The sequence below is a fragment of the Myotis lucifugus genome, unplaced genomic scaffold, assembly GCF_000147115.1.
Source record: "Myotis lucifugus unplaced genomic scaffold, Myoluc2.0 scaffold_11, whole genome shotgun sequence".
Taxonomy (NCBI): domain Eukaryota; kingdom Metazoa; phylum Chordata; class Mammalia; order Chiroptera; family Vespertilionidae; genus Myotis; species Myotis lucifugus.
The window spans coordinates 10,760,198-10,777,629 of NW_005871059.1; the positions used below are offsets into that span (position 1 = coordinate 10,760,198).

General features: G+C 41.8%; 1 protein-coding gene across 2 annotated transcripts in view; it reads left to right on the forward strand.

The window, feature by feature from the left end:
* NHSL1 (NHS like 1) overlaps window positions 1-17,432 on the forward strand; it is a 116,948-nt gene that overhangs the window by 18,198 nt on the left and 81,318 nt on the right. Inside the window, exon 1 of one of the 2 annotated variants that reach the window (XM_014451870.2) lies at window positions 6,824-6,915. The exons of the other annotated variant lie outside the window; for it this stretch is intronic. Within the exon in view, the coding sequence (XP_014307356.1) occupies window positions 6,900-6,915 (16 nt within the window). The 5' untranslated portion in view covers window positions 6,824-6,899. Of the gene's footprint in view, window positions 1-6,823; window positions 6,916-17,432 lie in introns of those variants that run through there. 2 annotated transcript variants of the gene reach the window in all.

Genomic DNA, 17,432 nt, shown 5'->3' on the forward strand with positions numbered 1-17,432 from the left:
GCTATTGGATTAAATATTAAAGTGATAATAATTCTGGCTTATGCTGAGAACAATGATCATATATTATGTTCCAGGCACCCCACAGGGCATTGGAGGTTAAGTGTGAATGAGCAAGTTCCTACTTTGTGGAACTCTCATTTTAGGCGGGCAGACGGAATTGTGACACTATGATAGCTGCATAAATAAAGAACCATGGTGCCCCGGCCTATTTGGCTCAGTGGTTAGAATATTGGCCCACCGACCTAAGGGTTGGTTGTAGGTTCGATTCCCAGTCAAGGGCACATACCTTGGTTGCAGGCTCAATCCCTGGCCTTGGTTGGGGTACAAACGGGAAGCAACCAATCAATATTTATCTCTCTCTCCCCCCCTTCTTCTTCCCCTCCATTCTCTCTAAAAAATTTAATGGAAAAAATATCCTCAGGTGAAGATTTTAAAAAAAAAGAAGAAGAACCATGGTGACATAGCGCAAGGAGGGATTGATTCTGCTGAGGGAGAGGAGTGGTCAGAGGAGGCTTAAGAGAAGTAAAAAGTGGGGTGGGGCCTGCATTCCAGACAAAGGGAATGATGCTTGAGCAAGGACAGTGGAGGTGTAAGACCACATGGAATGTGGCACAGAGCCTCCTAAGGCCACTTAATGGGAGATTTGGCCAGAAAATGTTGGGAAAAGAACTGAGTCCAAGCCCAGAAGGGCCTTTATTGCTCAATGGGGACTTTGGGATTCATCTTGACTTTGTGTTGTTCACATAAGCTAGAATCATGATTTTTTTTTTTTTCCTTAAGGGAGAGAATGGAGCAATAAGAACTCTTTGGGAAAGATGTAGAATGTATAAAGGTAGATTAAGAGGTTAGACTTGGAAAGAAAAAATTAACTGCTACAGAGGTATAAAGGAGTATTATAGCTAGAAGAAAACTCTCAGCCACAGGCACTACCTTTTGAAGCTACATCAGGGTGGGATGAGTGGAGCAAGGTTGCAGAGTAAAGACTCCTTCCTGCTGCTGTTGCTTATGTGGTGGACTGGTGTCCTAAGCACATGGGTGGAGTTCTGGAGCCCAGAGGACAGCAAGAGTCTGTGAGGTTATCTAAGCTAAGAGCTCAGGTCAAGTTGGAAACTCATCTTGACATTCCCTGGGAAAGTGGAACCAGAGGAATTCAAAGGTTCTTAAAAAGAAAAAAAAAAATCAACTCATTTAGGTATTGGGAGAACTAGGCTGCCTTGGATGTGATAAGAGACAATTTCATGGTAAGGGGTCAAATGAGGGCTGCTTTCTTGGTTGTGATGTCAAGAAATCCAGACTTGGATGTGAAGGAAGGGGGGGTGGGGAGGAAATGGGCTTAAGAATGGACTCAGGAGCGCATATTTTAAAATGGCCAATTAGTGCAGAACTCCTTTGATTCTGGGAGGACATATAGTGACACGAATGAAGAAACCTTAGGCCAGAAGCCATTGGAGAACCCCAGAGAAATATTTGCTGGTGCCTTGGAGCTCTGTAGCTGGTTTGTGTCCAGCATACAATAACCTGTTCCTTTAACATGCCAGATTCAGACCTCTCCTAAGAGAAAAGTGACTGTGAAGAGGTTGAGGTCGCCCTTGGGTTCAGAGTGCAGAAAAATTAAACAGGATGCAGGGTGAGATGACAACAGGAGGAGGAAGTGTCTAGAACAAAGACCTGTGTCCCAGGATTCCCTGTGATGAACTGATGTTGCCCACAGAGGTGGCCAGATGGGGGCACTAGAACCAGGACCAGTCACCAGGGAAAACGTGCAGTTAGCCAATGTGAAGTTGTAATGCTGATTTTTTTCTGTCTTTCTCTGTAGTAGCAAAAATATATATGGAAAAACCTAGACAGTAATTCTCTTTTCTGAGAAATTCAGAATATTGCTAAAAACCGAAGTATTCTAGAACAGTTTAGAAAACTGAAGTGCATGTTCTAAAACTTTGGTGAGATGTTCAGATTTAGCCTTGGCCAACAGAGTGGCTTCTTTGACAGAGAACTGGCTTAACTTGGTTCTTCTGTTTTTTATTCTTTCTTTTTAAAAATATTTTTTGAAGTATTAAAAAACACAAATTTTCCTGATTTTAGAGAGGAAGGAAGAGAGAAATATTGATGTGAGGGACAAACGTCAATCAGCTGCCTCCTGCGCCCCCTACTGGGGATGGAGCCTGAAACCTGGGCATGTGCCCTAACTGGATTGAACCTGTGACCTTTTGTTTTGCACATGGGACTACGCCCAGCCAACTGAGCCACACCAGTCAGGGCTCTTGTGATGTTAAAAGTATCGGGAGTTTCAGCATCTTCAGTCTCCTGCAGTGTAGGGGAAAAATGGAAGGTAGTGATTGGGAATATGTCTTTAGTGTCTGACTTTTTAAAGCACTGAGATGCACACAGAGAGATATGAAAGCAGGCCTTGCCTGGTGTGGAATCCTTTTCTAGTTAATGTGAAACATATTCTTGTCTGGGTATGGAGAAGGTTCTTTCCATCTTTGCCTGACTTTTGTGAAGAGTCAGGATGCACAGGGAGAAAGTATGGTTTGCCTATTTTTCTTGTGTTTTTGTGTTTTGCCAGGAACAAAGTAGACTTTTGAGCCCTTTAGACTCACCAGTTCTATGCATTGTGCAAATTAATTTCTAATTTACCCATATTCCCAGTATTTTATTGAAACAAAAAAAATTTCAGCACATAAATTTCATAATACTGCAGTGGTTTGGAGGACAATAACTATCTAAAATATTTTGGTTGGTTGTGTGGCTACCACTCCCTCTGGCTGAGATAATAATGTTAAATTTTAACATGATGCTGGATGTTGTAATCCTACAAGGGAGAAAAGTGGTTGCTGCTCTAAGGTCATGGTTGGCAAAGACAAGGCCTTTGTCTTGCCCATAGGGCTGTAAATTCTGCAAGCGTTCATCATCCTGGGCCCGCTCCCCAGCTTCCTAGGTATTTACTTTTCAAACTCAGTAGTAATGATCAGTAGTGGCAGATAATAATAATTTGAATGGATAAATTCTTTTTCTTCCTAGTTTGAAAAAAATTATTATAACATGCCTTTTCATGTTTTATTTTTTCAAACATATTCACACTTGTTTGATAGTGAAAATGAGGGATTTTAAAAAAATGGTACTCTTAACATTTGATGTTAGTAAAAGCCTATTCTATTGCCATTGCTTGAGTTTAATGCTGTGAAATTTTCAGAGGGGGAAACCTATAATTTCACTAATGTAAAAGAAGATGGTATTTGTGCTGATTATGAGTGTTATAGGAAGATTATTTTTTCCATTGAAAATATAGACACAGTAAGTTCAGCGGTATGGGAAAAACAGGTTTTTAAGCCCATGTAACCAGGAATTGAAGTTGTTTTAAAAAGAAATAAAAATCATGCCCCTCTCCTATAATTGTTACCTTGCTAAATGGATTAGTTTCCTGGGGCTGCTGTAACAAATCACCACAAATGGGTGGCTTAAACCGACAGAAACACATCTCTCAGGAGGCCAGAAGTCTGAAATCAAGGTGTCAGCAGGGCCACACTCGCTGCCAAGGCCCTAGGGGAGAATCCTTCCCGGCCTCTTCTCACTGCTGGTGGCTCCAGGTGTTCCTTGCCTTGTGGCCTCATAAGTACAATCTTTGCTTCCATCTTCACACGGCCTTCTCTTTATCTCTGTGGGTCCTTTTCTGTCTCGTATAAGACACTCATATTTTCCTTACCACTATCCTAATCCAGTACCATCTCATCTTGATTCTTAAGTGCATCTGCAAGGACCCTATTGCCAAGTAAGATCACATCCTGAGGTTCTGGGTAGACAGAAATTTTGGGGGACACCATTCAACCTATTACATTAAATTATGGATGTTTTCCCTGGCTAGGAAGAGCAGCTTAGTTAGATGGTAATAGGCAAGAAGCTTTGTTGATCATTATTAATGTTGTGTATTGTATTGTATAGTTGTTTATTCACCCACCTACCTCTTTCACTAAACCATGAGAAGGCAAGAATTTTCTTTTTCCTTGAGATAATACAACTAACAAAATGCATATATATTATCTACACTAATAAAAGAGAAACATGCAAATTAACCGTCACTGTCACTCCGCCACTCCGCTATACCCACCAGCCAATCAGAGCAACTATGCAAATTAACCCAACAAAGATGGTGGTTAATTTGCATATGCAGGCACAGAGCGAAGACTGAAGATGACTGAAGATGGCCGCAGCCATGGAGCTGGAGCAAGCAGGAGGCTTGGGTTGCTCCCAGCGACGGAGGAAGCCAAGCTTCCCGCTGGCCCTGGACTCCGCTCAAGCAGCCCGCCCTGGGCTCCGCTCAAGGAGGGGCTGAGGGCCTAGGCTCCGCTCAAGGAGTGGTTGGGGGCCTGGGTCACCAGGGGCGACCCTGGCTTCCAGCCTGCCCTGAGCTCTGTTCAAGGAGGGGCTGGGGGCCTGGGTAGGCAAGGGTGACCCAGGCTTCCAGCCAGCCCTGGCCTCCACTCGAGCTGGAAAAAAAAAAAAAAAGGAGGGGCTGGGAGCAGCCGGAGCTGAGAAGCCAAGCCTTGCTGCTGCGGCCGGACCAAAGGCCTGGGTCCCAGGTGCCAGAGGAAAACCGGTGCTGGCAGCCAGGGGAAGGAAGGACTATTGCACAAATCTTCATGCAACAGGCCACTAGTATTAATATAAATGCCTATATGTGTCAAAGCAAAAAATTAATGGAGTTGGCTAGAAGGATAGAATCTTAGAGTTAATTTAGCCCCCACATTTATAGGTCATGAACTGCTTATAGCAGTGATGGCGAACCTATGACACGCGTGTCAGAGGTGACATGTGAACTCATTTTTTTGGTTGATTTTTCTTTGTTAAACGGCATTTAAATATATAAAATAAATATCAAAAATATAAATCTTTGTTTTACTATGGTTGCAAATATCAAAAAATTTCTATATGTGACACGGCACCAGAGTTAAGTTAGGGTTTTTCAAAATGCTGACATACCGAGCTAAAAAGGTTCGCCATCACTGGCTTATAGAGACCAGCTAGATAAAGCTACGGATGCAGCTGCAATCACATTCTCTTTACTTTCCAACTCGGTGTTCTTCCAGCAAGAAAGTTGTCAATATTAAAAGGTTTAATTGTGAGTATTCATAGAGTGCTATTAGGAGCATATAACCACTCAAACCCTGTCTACTAACCTATGTTCAGAATTCTTAACTATCCAAGTTGTAGAGTTTCTCTCTGTGTGCAATTTCAAAAGTTATATCTAACCCATAAGAATACTTCCAGGAGTACCTTCATAATTCCTACATTGCATAGAAGATAGGCAAGGACAAGGTATGAGTCCAGCCATCCGTGGGAGGTTCTCATGGTGAGATGGAAAAAGCCAAGTCAGGTGATTTGGCTTTGATCTTGATGTAGCCACTGGTTAGTTGGGCAAATCGCCTCTTCGCTGAACCAGTCTACCAAGTGAGAAGAGCTATAAGCTTCCTTCCAGCTCTGTTCTAAGAGCTAATATCACTGTTTGTCATTCCACATGCAGGATTTTTTTCATCCCAGTGAGCTATGGTCGGGGTCTCTGCTATTTCTTTACAATCATAGCAACAAGGACAATGACTTCCTCATGGTAGGAAACATGAACCAGGTGCTGCTGGGGATACTGGGAGGTGAGGAGCAGATACCCAGCGAGGATATGCTGCACCTTATGTGCAAATCCAAAGCCATAGAGCATCCGTAGTATGTAGCAAGGGCTGCAGCCAGCACCCCAGGACACAGACAGACAGATAGATGGTTTCTATGAGTCAGTTTCCTGCATCCTGTGGAGTCAAAAGGAAGACCTGCACACAGCAACGGGCCCTGGGAACAATGGCCACTTCCTGTGACCAGGGGACTCCAGAGGCTGCGGGCCACTCACTGTCAGCTGCCCTTCAAGCAGGGTGCTCCCAAGGCCACATTAGGAGACCGTTTCTCTTCAGAGCTGGAAAAAAAATCCTTCTCTTGCCTTTTAACCTTGTTAAAGAGTTTATAAGTAAAGTGATGTAGACTCTGATGCTAGTAGGCCGTTTTTTTAAATGAGAACTTTAAGCATTAAAGCCCTTAACTCACCAGAGTGAATGTAGCTTTCCAGTGGAGGGGAGAAATGTCATGATCTGATTGTGGCTGCAGTAGAGTTAGAAATTCACATGCTGTGATGCCAACTTAGGGATATTTATTTTTGTTGCCTCATCTGAAAAACCACAGGGCCGTACAAGTGTAACGCGCTTCATATTTTTGCCCTCACCCTCAAGTTTAGTAACCGTAGTGATAATAGCAACGATAGTCAGCACTTCATGGTGCTCCCTAAGTGGTACCAGCACTTCCCCTACATTCACCCATTAATGGAGACCCAGGCACCTATGTGCGGTTTCACCTCTAAGGTTTAGTGCTAACTATGGACCAGTGTACGGGTTGTCTGATATCAGTAAAAAAGTTAGAGTGTGGGTAGCAAAGGAATAACGAAGTCCAAGAATAGTCATAATTAGTAGCAAACAGTTAAATGGAATCCAGTGATTTCTGTTTTGCCTTGATCACATGAGCTGCCGCATCTGCTGCAATGGAAACTGTGGTCGACAGACCAATGGACTTGCCCTTGCACTGTTCTCCCTTGGCCTCCGTGAACCGCGACTGCTTACCCCTGTGCCCCTCACTCTCCAAGATGATCCTGGCTGATTCTGTGGTGTGAAACAGCGCCTGAGAGATAGGGAGGTGTCAGCGGCTCAGCCAGAAAGCTGGGGATTGGGCAGTGGCTTCCTGTAATCGCAGGCGCTGGCCGGCTGCCCCGCGCTCTGGCAGTGAGCGCTGGGGAGGTGGGCTGGGAGACAGCTGTGCCTAGCACTGCAGGCTGCTCGCCGCAGAGCACAGCCCCTCCATGGGACTGCTTCACAATGTTCTGCCTGAAAGGTGAGGGGGCTCTGGGTCCGTGTGGGTGGTGACGGTCTCCTTAGAAAAATGGTCACTTAGCACCAGAGTCCAAATCACACGGCTGGTTCTATTAAAATCCAAGTTTGAGGGAGTTTTGTGAAGTATGAAAGTGAAAAAGTCATTGTTCGTTTTCTGTTGCAAACAGGAAGACAGACCTCCTGCTGGGGAGATGGAATTTTCTTTTAGACAGAAAAGATAGTTCTCCAGAACTTTTTGGGTGTGTTTCGTGTATGTTTTGTCATGGACAAAAGTGGTTAAAAGTTTAGAATGAAAGGAAACTTAATAAAAGTAGGAATAGTTTACAGTGGTAGTGTAAGTCCTATCAGGGAACTTTCGTGTGATGAGTTGCCCATGGGAAGGAATGACTAGAAGGGGTGAACAGTTCTATTGCTATAAGCTTTCTTGTGTGAATTCAGGAATGAAGTTAATTTTACTATAGACACAGTTCTTGTTCTAGCTATGTATGGATGATAGTACTTCTCAAGTACTGTAACATGGTGAATATATGAGTCCATGTAGTGATTTCCTGATTTGGGGGGAGTATTTTCTCTTTTGAGGCAATTATTTTTTCTTCAATTCTGTTTTTCTTCCAACTTTTGTCAGAATGTAATTAATTTAGGCATTTGAGAGTGTGTTTGTCTATGAGATTGCTGGAATGGGGGAGTGAAAATGAATTTCCTCGGAACTGGAATAGATTATTTTGTTCATTTCTTTCAGTGTATGTCATTCTGTTGATGTGGAATTCTTGACAGCTTTTCAATTTTTGGAAATAAAGTGGTCCTGGCTTGCTTTGTTAACTGTTCCTTTGTCCTCAGTCTATTAATGAGGAAAGACATGGATTCTCTAGACTTAACCTTTACAGTTTTAACCCTATTTGACACCTTAAAAACCAACCAAGTCTTTAATATTAAGCTGAGTTTTGGATATTTGTTTATACAGTTGGTACAAATTTGATAAAACTGTGGGGGTAAGAACAAGAAAGAACATCCCATTTTTCTCTCCAAAAGAATTATTAGTTAATTTATACTTTAGAGATTATCTAGTTGCAGTAGATTTCTAAGGAGCTCATAAGGCTGAAATGAATTTGAATATTTCTGAAAAATAATTTTAGATTAAATGAGTTATGAGCTCATTTTTTTTTAAAAAAAAAGTTGTTTTGTGTGTTTTTTTAAAAGTTGTTGTCTCAAGAATGTAACTATCAGAGCCAACATTCAGTTTTATTGGATGAGGGTGCTTGCTAACCTAGCGTAATTTCCACCGTGCAGTTGAAATCATTATGATCTAATGATAGCTTAACGTTTAGATTTTTAATTGAATGCAGGTGTGGAGTTGTTGCAGGGTATGACTTTTGCAGCTTCAACATATTTGTCTCCACCCATTCCCATAACAGCAATTTCACTTTATGAAAGAATCTATCAATTTCACGGACTCTTAGTTTCCGTGGTAACTTAGGACATTTTAGAAAGTTAAGTGAATGGCATGTGATGACAACTGAGTACTTTTATGCTGAAGTGTGTGTTTTAACCAGGAATCCACAGTCCCCTTTAAAGCCCACTTCTGCTCTCCCAGCAGCCAGGACAAATAGTTGACATTTTGCTCTCTTCCTGAGATGGATAGCCTCTTGGTTTACAGTAATGGTTTTTAGGTTGCCCTTTGTGCTACAGATGAGGCAACCCCGGGCTAAAGTAATGGTGATTGAGATTCAACACAGGAATATCAAGGGCTCCTTGCGGTGCTCTGTGTTCGCACTGTGTGTGTGTTCCCCTCTGTTGGAGGCATTTTCAGGTTTCATTAACTGGCCTGTTTCTGTGGCTAGCTGAGGTTCTAAGGGCTTTGGAGTCTGCGGTTATGATTTGCATTGACTTTAAAGGAAACAGGGCTGCCCTTCTTTGGGGTTAAATTGTGTTCCTGTGCATTTCCTTTAAATGTTAAAAGAAAACATTCACACCAGACAGCCTCCCACATTGATGCAGGTTTCCTTTCCTCCATTTAGACTATTTTTTTCTGAAGTCTTGTCTACTCAGCTTTTGGTTGATTTGGTGCTAGAAAAAATGCCTTCTTGTAAAGAGAGATGTCACCTTTATCTTTCTTGTCAGGATAATAGCTCATTTAGTTAAAATCACTCTCTACTGTTGCCATTAAAGTAGCTCAGATACGCCCACTCCACCCAAGTTCGTTTTGGATGAGCAGCGCCTGAGCTCCCAGTCTCTGGGAAGATGTTCTCTCAAGTTCTGCCAAGGTCCCCATGGTCAACAAAGCCATGATGTGTTGTTCCTTCACTTATATAATCCATGACCTAACATGGTCTGGGAAGTGAGTTTCTGGCTAATCAAATAACATGGTCAATGGCAAACTACCATGCATATATCGAATACTATTCACAGATAACTTTGTTCAAAAAATTAGAATGAAATATTTTTACCACTAAAACTGCATGGAACCTAATTAAGTTTCTCTGAGATGATTCAGATGGTAAGTTTCTTAATTGCAGTACACCAGTTCAACTTTATAAATATTAATGGTCTTTATAGTGCACCTCTAACTGTGAAGACTATTTTCTACTTTTAATTTCCAATCCATCACAGACAGATATTTTGTAAAACATGAAATCCTGTGCTGTGGGATATCGCCACAATGTCAAACAGCTGTAAAAGTACTTAGACGTTTCATCTCATTTCCTGTAGTAATCTTCTTGTAGACTGGTAAGCAAACTGGCCAACTGGCACGGGTTAGTGGATAAACAAATCCGTATTAGTTTCCTAGAGCTGCTGTAACAAATGACCACTAAGTGAGTAGTTTACAACAGAAATTTCTTCTCTCCCAGTTCTAAAGGCTAAAGTTCAAAATCAAGGTGTTGGCGAGGTCATGCTCCCTCTGAAGCCTTTAGGGGAGGATCTTCCCGTGCTTCTTCCAGTTTCTGTGGCCGCAGGTGGTTTTGGCCTGTGGCAGCACCTCTGGCTCTGTCTTTCCTGTGTGTCTCCCTGCATCTCTGTGTCAGGTGGTTTGCTCTATATTATAAGGACAGCAGTCACTGGATTTAGGGTCCACTCTACTCCAATATATGACCTCATTTTAACTGATTACATCTGCAAAGACTGTTTTCAAATAAAATCACATTCTGAGGTTCCCAGTAGATGTGGGTTTTGGGGGAACACTTCACCCCATTATGTAAAATAATATTGTAAAATAGCATTGATAAGAGATGTAGTTAATGGACAGAATGTAAGAATGACTGACTGTTCAGTGTAGCTGCTTTGATGATTCGTTTGTAACTTACGGCAATGCGAGTTTAAGACAGGTTTGTATGTGTAGGTACAAGGGTTAAAAATACACTCACTATGATCCGTCATGCAAAAGTAGAAAATGGTGCCTTTTTATTTCCAATAAATGATCCAGTTTCCTTTATGAACTCATCCTGCTGAGAAGGGGAAAAACAAAAAACAAAATTGAACTCAGTTGACTGCAGTCAACTCAGTGTGAGCCAAAAATTTAAACAGTTGCATTAGATGGCTCAGTCTGCTGGATGACTCAGTCTTTCAGAATTCTCTTATGATCTTTCTCTCCAAAGTGGATTCTGTTGCTGAGTCTCTGCCGTATTAATAAAACAGAAGTGATGCATGCGAAACTACATCCTTTTGAATCATTGGCTTGATCATTACATAGTTTATTAAGTTGTAAAGCAGGATACCCTTGTGTAGTTAAGTTTAAAACCATTGCTCTTATGAAAGGATTAATGTATAAGTCCTTTTGTGTTCTAAGAATAATTTTAGCATGCTTTGTGAACATCATGGACCTTAACTTTCTGAATTTAGTATTGGATTTTACCCAGCCAGCATTCTCTACAGAGATTTAAACCTGGCTTTGGTGTTGGACTAGATTCTTTCCCTTTCTTAGGTCTTATGTATCGTCCAAGGGCTAGAAATCTAGTTTCATTGGAAAAGCGGTGAATTGTGTGGAGTGGGTGTCTCCCAGCTGCCTGCATGCTCAGCATGGCAGGGTCCCGTCCACATCCTTTTCTGCTTCACAAGTTACAGATTTAGGAAAGCCTTTAGGTTGTCTAATAATAGCAGAGTTATGTTGCAGATTACAGCTCAGAACTATCTCAGGCATGTGCTTCTGCTCCCGCGAGGGCAGTTCATACTAAAAACTCAACTCTCTCCTTCCCTGTTGTGCACCCTGGAGCAGATCACAGGCCTCTCTCCAGTTGTCTTGTGTATGTTGTGTATGTAAAAGAATTCCTTAGATTCTTTTCTTGGCAGCATTTGGAATATAATGTCTGGAATCAGAAACAGATTTGTTATTTCTGTGCTGAAACAAGTGCATTTTTCAAGTTAGCTAGCAAGCAGCCCTATGCTCTGGCAGGTTCCCCACCCCTTCCTAAATCCGGTAATAAATTGTCAAGTAAGCCTTGTGCAAAGTTTATGCTATTTTACTCTTTGATCTGAACATCATTTTAAAAGACTCGAACAATTAAAATGCAAGGGACCCTGGACATGTTGCGTCCATGTGAATCTGGACATTTTACTGTCATACATTTAGCAGCAGCTTTAGAGCCATAGTCCTGCCATTCTTTCCCCCTCCTTTCATTCAAAAATTGCATATAATTGTTAGTCAATAACCTACAGCTACCAAAGGGAATTCACACTTGCTCAATCTGCAATTTAAAGCAGCACTTTTAATAAACACACTGGTGATATCATGCATTTTTCAAACTGGCAGGCAAAGCCCTTGAAATTTAATAAACCAAACAAAGCTAGCCCTTTATTTCCTTTGTCTCTCCATTGAAAACTTTGTCATGCTTTCTAATTCCCTTTCTCGCTCCCACTACTAATCAAAATCTTGCTTTTAAGTATGTGGCAGTCGAAGCCAGATCGCCTTGTTGAATAGATGATTCAATATAAACTGGGAGATGCCATCCTTAAGGAATGAAAGAGCGGTTAACCGGCTCTGCTGCCTGAGCACACAGAGCTGGGGTCTGCCTGCTCTGGAGCATGCTCTGTGCAAGGAGAGTGCTCTGGCTAATTTGGTGGAACTGAATCAAATGACTTCAATTGCCAAAAGCATTGGCAAAGGTTTCAGTTAAATTCTCCATTTTTAGCATATTCTGTCTCATTTTTACCTGTTTGCTGATTTCTGTCTTTCTTTTTTAGTTTTTGTTTTTTTTTCCTTTCCCTTTCTTATCCTCTGATTGCCCGTTGGGGGAGCTGTGTTAAACCTAAGCCAGATTGAACTCCCTGTAGTTGCGAAGGTGTGATCAGTAGTCTGCACACGCGTTAGTAAAGGTGGTAGTTAATAGACGAAGGCAGATGGATCAGTGTGATAGAGGCAGTTTGCCACTCGGGACATCATATCACCACCGTCAACCAGGCACAAAGGTATGCCCGGGTATGTATGTTTCTCTTGTAAATATCAGAAGCAAATACTGCTGAAAACAACCTGAGGGGCTTTAAGCAATTAATAGCTTTTGCATGAGTAAACAGCTTGGCGAGATTTTGTATTGGGGACTCTGGGTGGGAAGATGGATATTCTTAAATTGAAAAGAAAATGTCAACTATATTATAAAATCATACAGAGCGCTTGAATTTGAAATCCCAAGGTCTTCACTTGACAGGCAGTGTAATGACAAACTATTTGTTCTAATGTTAACAGCATTCATCCTTCATCGGCTGATTACATGACATTTATCAGGTTTTGTTGATTTAGATTGGGTTTAGAATTTGTATTGTTATAGTCAAAATGTGGCTAACCCTGAGAACCATTGAGACAGATAGCCATGCTGACTTGAACTTGGGTTTAATTTGTTGGGGGGAGGGGAGAGGGGGTGCATGATAAGAGGAATGTGAACACTCCTGGCCACTCTCTCTTTGGAATGTCTTCTTATAACAAAAAGGTATAAATAGCATCTAGTGAGCTTTAGGAACCATGCGATGAAATGTAATTTATGTGAATTTCTATTTAAGTGGAGAATGGTTTTCAAAGGTCAGATTCTATATTATATGTTTGTTCTTGAGAAGTTTCGCAAGACAGCATTTGAAAACAAAAGAGAAAAATCTCTCTTTTGATGACCAAAAGAGAACATCCGTGTTGTTTCTTGTTGTATTTCATTGGGTGAAACTGTGCGAGGTTCGTCGTCACTGACACTTTTTAGAGTGGAAGCTGGGACAGGTGCCTCTGCTCTCCCGAGGGAGCTGATGTTCGGAGGAGGAGGAGGAGGGAGGGGAGGAGGATTGTGCTCTCTGAGGGGTGTTCTTACAGGGAGGCATTGGCCAGCCACATGGTTCAGGGCAGCTTCAGGGGAGAGGCAGGAGTCAGGAGATTCCAGAGTTGCCAGAAGATCTGCTGGAGAAATGGATTTACACTAGACGTAAGAGTAGTGACTTTACTGTGTTCAAACAGAACAAGTTCCTTAGTGAATGAAAAGGAGCCCCTGTAAATGCTTTAAGATGAGATGAGATGAGATGAGATGAGATGACAAAAGAAAAGGTAGCATGTGGAAGCCCCTAGCACCCGTGGTTTTTCATCTCTCCTTCCTTAGCCAGCTCCTAGACTTGGGGTTTTGCTTTATTCAGACCCTTTCCTAATTTTAAGAGGACAAAGGAAGCTCTAGTCCCTTCCCTTTTTCCTGGAAAACTGTTGCTATAAGAGAATACCCAGTTTTATGCAAAAAAGGGCCAATATTATCCTTAATATTATCCTTAAGGTGGCTAATTTATATATCTAGATTCACCCCAAATTGGCTGATATTCCAAAATAGTTGGGAAGTTTCTCAAATCTGACCAAACTGTTACGGTAGAATTTGTGTATAAGTGTTTACTCACCAGGTATCGGGGGCACCTGCCGTGTGCCAGGCACGGTCCCCACCCAGGAGAGCCTCCCTCGCGCTGCTCCTCCCTTCCCCAGGCCCGCTCTTCTGTGCCCAAAACCTTCGCTGCCTTCCTGGCCACTGTGGCCACTTCTGGGGAGTCCTCTTTCTTCAAGATTAACTTTGAGCACAAAGCAAAGCCAGAGACTTTTTAAAGGGTTTTCCTAGTAATCATGACCCCAATAATAAAAGTAATTGACAGATTAGTGAAGAAGATTTAATAAATCCTGACTCTGTCCATTAATGTAAGCTCGAGTCAAGATCTCCTTAGCTGTGAAAAGAGAATCTGCCTGTTAAAATACTGATTATTGAATAGCAACTTCCATAAGATGCTGGGCATTTTCTCACAAGTATGTAGTCATACTATTTCTTTCTTTCTCACATTTTATTTTTCAATTACAGTTTACAGTCAATATTATAATTTTGTATTAGTTTCAGGTGTACGGGTAGTGGTTAGACAATCATACACTTGACAAAGTGTTCCCTCTGATATTACCAGTACCCATGTGGACCCATACATAGTTATTACAATATTATTGACTATATTTCCTATGCTGTACTTTATATCCTCTTGACTGTTTTGTAGCTAACAATCTGTACTGTCTAGTCCTTCACCTTTTTCACCTCGTCCCCTCTCCCCTCTGGCAACCATCAGTCTGTTCTCTGTATCTATGAGTCTATTTCTATTTTATAGCAATGCTATTTAAATCTGACCCTCTTAAGTGCTTCAGAACGTTACTGATTAGGCTTACCTCGGGCTTGTGAAAGTAAAGACTAATTTATACCATAATTTGCAAATATGGTGTAACTACATAGTGAGAAGGGTAGATAGACTGCAGGTATTCTTTTTTTTTATAACTTTTAAAAAATATGTTTTTATTGATTTTTTAAAAAGAGAGAGAGAGAGGGAGAGAGAGAAATAGAAACATGAATGAGAAAGAAACACATTGCTTGTCTGCCTTCTGCAACCCTGGCATGTGCCTTGACCAGGAATCGAACCGGCAACCTCTTGGTGCGTGGGCCGATGCTCAACCATTGAGCCACACTGGCTGGGCAACTTCTGGTTTTCCATTGCAGCATATTTATACCAACTTCTGTAACATTTTCTGGAATCATAGTTGTATGACTACACCCAGATGAACACAAAGCACTGTAAGTCACATAGACTGGCAAATGAGCATGCAGCAACACAAATATTTTGAAAGCGGTGGAAGCCAGCGAGTATCCTGATACTGCTCTCACTTCTCCAGCGGAAGTGTTTGCTGCCACAGCAGTTGAGACAAAACCTTTCCACATTGGAAGTGTTTCCTGGCAGAACAAGTCCTTGATAAAAATTTAAAACAAGATTTGGACTTCTCATATGGTGCCTTTTATAATATTGTTTTATTTTCCCCAAATCTCTCCCTATCCAGAAGGAGGGATGGATGAATGGATGGTTTTTATCCTTACATAGAGGTTTTATTTTCACAAAAATATCTCCCTATCTAGAAGGAGCAATGGATAGTTTTACCCTTACATAGGTCTACTTTAGGTTGATTGCTGAGGAGTTGGTACTGAGCTCTCCTTAATCACTGGGGTATTTCTCTTCTCACTATATTCCTTTTTTTATCCGTAATTGGCAGCCCGGTTTTCACCTCATAGAGAATTGGTTAGTGAGTGTAAAAGTTGGCCAACTGAATTATCAGTACATTACAATGGAAGTTTCAAAAAAGTAGCATACTCAAAAGATGACATTGTATGTGCATTTCCAAAAATGCTGAGTGGACTTGAGTGCACTGAACGCTGAAAGGACTTGCATGCAGGTGAGTGATCTTTTGATGGTTCTAAGCATGGCTTAAATGTAAAACATTAGTTTGATATTTGCCTTCTTTTAGTCATCCACTGAGAATATCTAAAGCTTAACCATCTGATGCCTTTTTTGCTTCCCATAGAAAGTTAATGTTGGCATGGCAAATATTCTAAATCTTTATCTCTATATATTTTTGTTTATGATAACAAATTCGGCTGAGAATGAGTTTGTCTTAGTTGCTCCCAGCCCTCACTTACCTTCACGAAATTGATGAATAGACCCATTGTTGGTGTTATCTGCAAAAAATGATATGCCTGTGACCTGAGGAGAAAACAGGAGCCCCTAAAATAGGTGAGACTCCCTGGGCACATGGCATTCCAAAGGGTTCTCCCAGGCTGCTGTTGGGACTGTGTTTGACGAGATTTTCTTTAATCTCCCTCCCCCTCACTTCACCATGGGAAAGTGACCTTCATGCTCTGTGGGTGAAGAGCAGCTACCTTTCCCGGCCCCCCGCCCTGTGTGATGTCTGAAATCAGGTCAGCCTGGATGGATGTCCCGTGGAGAAATGAGAGAGCCGGCTTCTCTCTGCCGAAGTGGTGCTTCCCTCACGGCGCAATGAGAAGGCGCACTCACGCTAAGAGAATTCTCTGGTCAGTGTCGCGTCCTTCGCTGAACCTAGTCCTTGTGATGTACTGATAACTCCCGAGTTCCTATCTCCAGCCAAGACCTCTCCCCTAAACTTTAAATATGAATATCCAGGTGCTGCTCCATATTTCCAAGTGGATGTCTAACAGACTTTATGAACATATCAAAACTCCTGCCTCCCCACCTTTGCCCCACATCCGGTCCACTGCAGTCTTCCTCAGTTCAGTAGGTGGCAAATCCATCTTTCCAGGTGCTGAGACCAAAAACCTTAACATCATATGACTCCTTTTTCTCTCATACCCCACTTTTGATGTGTCAGAGAATCCTATTGACTCTATTTTTAAAATATTTTCCAGGATTTGACTCCCTTTCACCACCCCACTGCCACCTTCCTGCCTGGGTCTTACCTGGGCTGCTATCATAGCTCAGCCCGTTTTCAACCCTGCAGCCAGAGTGAACCTTAAAAAGCATAAGAATTGTGCCACCCCTTTGCCCAAAACTCCACTTCACTCAATAAAAGCTCAAGTCTTGGCAATTTCTCTTGTATTTGGGGATGTCAGTCACAGGCCGAAACTAAACTACAGAGGAGAGGGATTGTTGTCTTAGTTACAAAACTTACAGCTGTGTCAATCCTTAGTCTGACAGAAAAGCAAAAGGCTTCTCTGAGACACTCCAGTCCCAGGTGAGGTGTTCTCTTCAGATGCGCATAGAAGGTATGGTCTTCGATAAGACTCCTCCATTTTTTCTGTGATGGGAATGAAGACTGTTCTATCTCATTTTGTCTTTAAAGATAGCAATCTGTATACTTAACACAGCTACTGTGCAGTACTTTCCATCTTTATTAAGTAAGTTTGATAAGAGAGTTTCTGTTGGAATTTTAGGGAAGTGATTCTCATGGTTTTTAGGATAATGAGGACAAAGCAGTAGGGAGCCTGTTCAAATCAGAGTGCTAACTTACATGTTTAATAAGCAGCCCAGTTTTTATTCTTGTGAGTACATTTGTTTTGCTGAGCTCTGATATGTTATGAGGAATAGCAAACAGTCCTTCCATGATAAGTGTAGCATATTTTACTCATTCATAGAACCCCGGTGTTTTCTTTCATGGTATCATTAGCAGGGACCGCAGGATCTGACCTTTACCCCTATTGAGTGCGATTTGCATGTTTTCCATATACTTCCTATTGTGCGTGGTAGTGATAG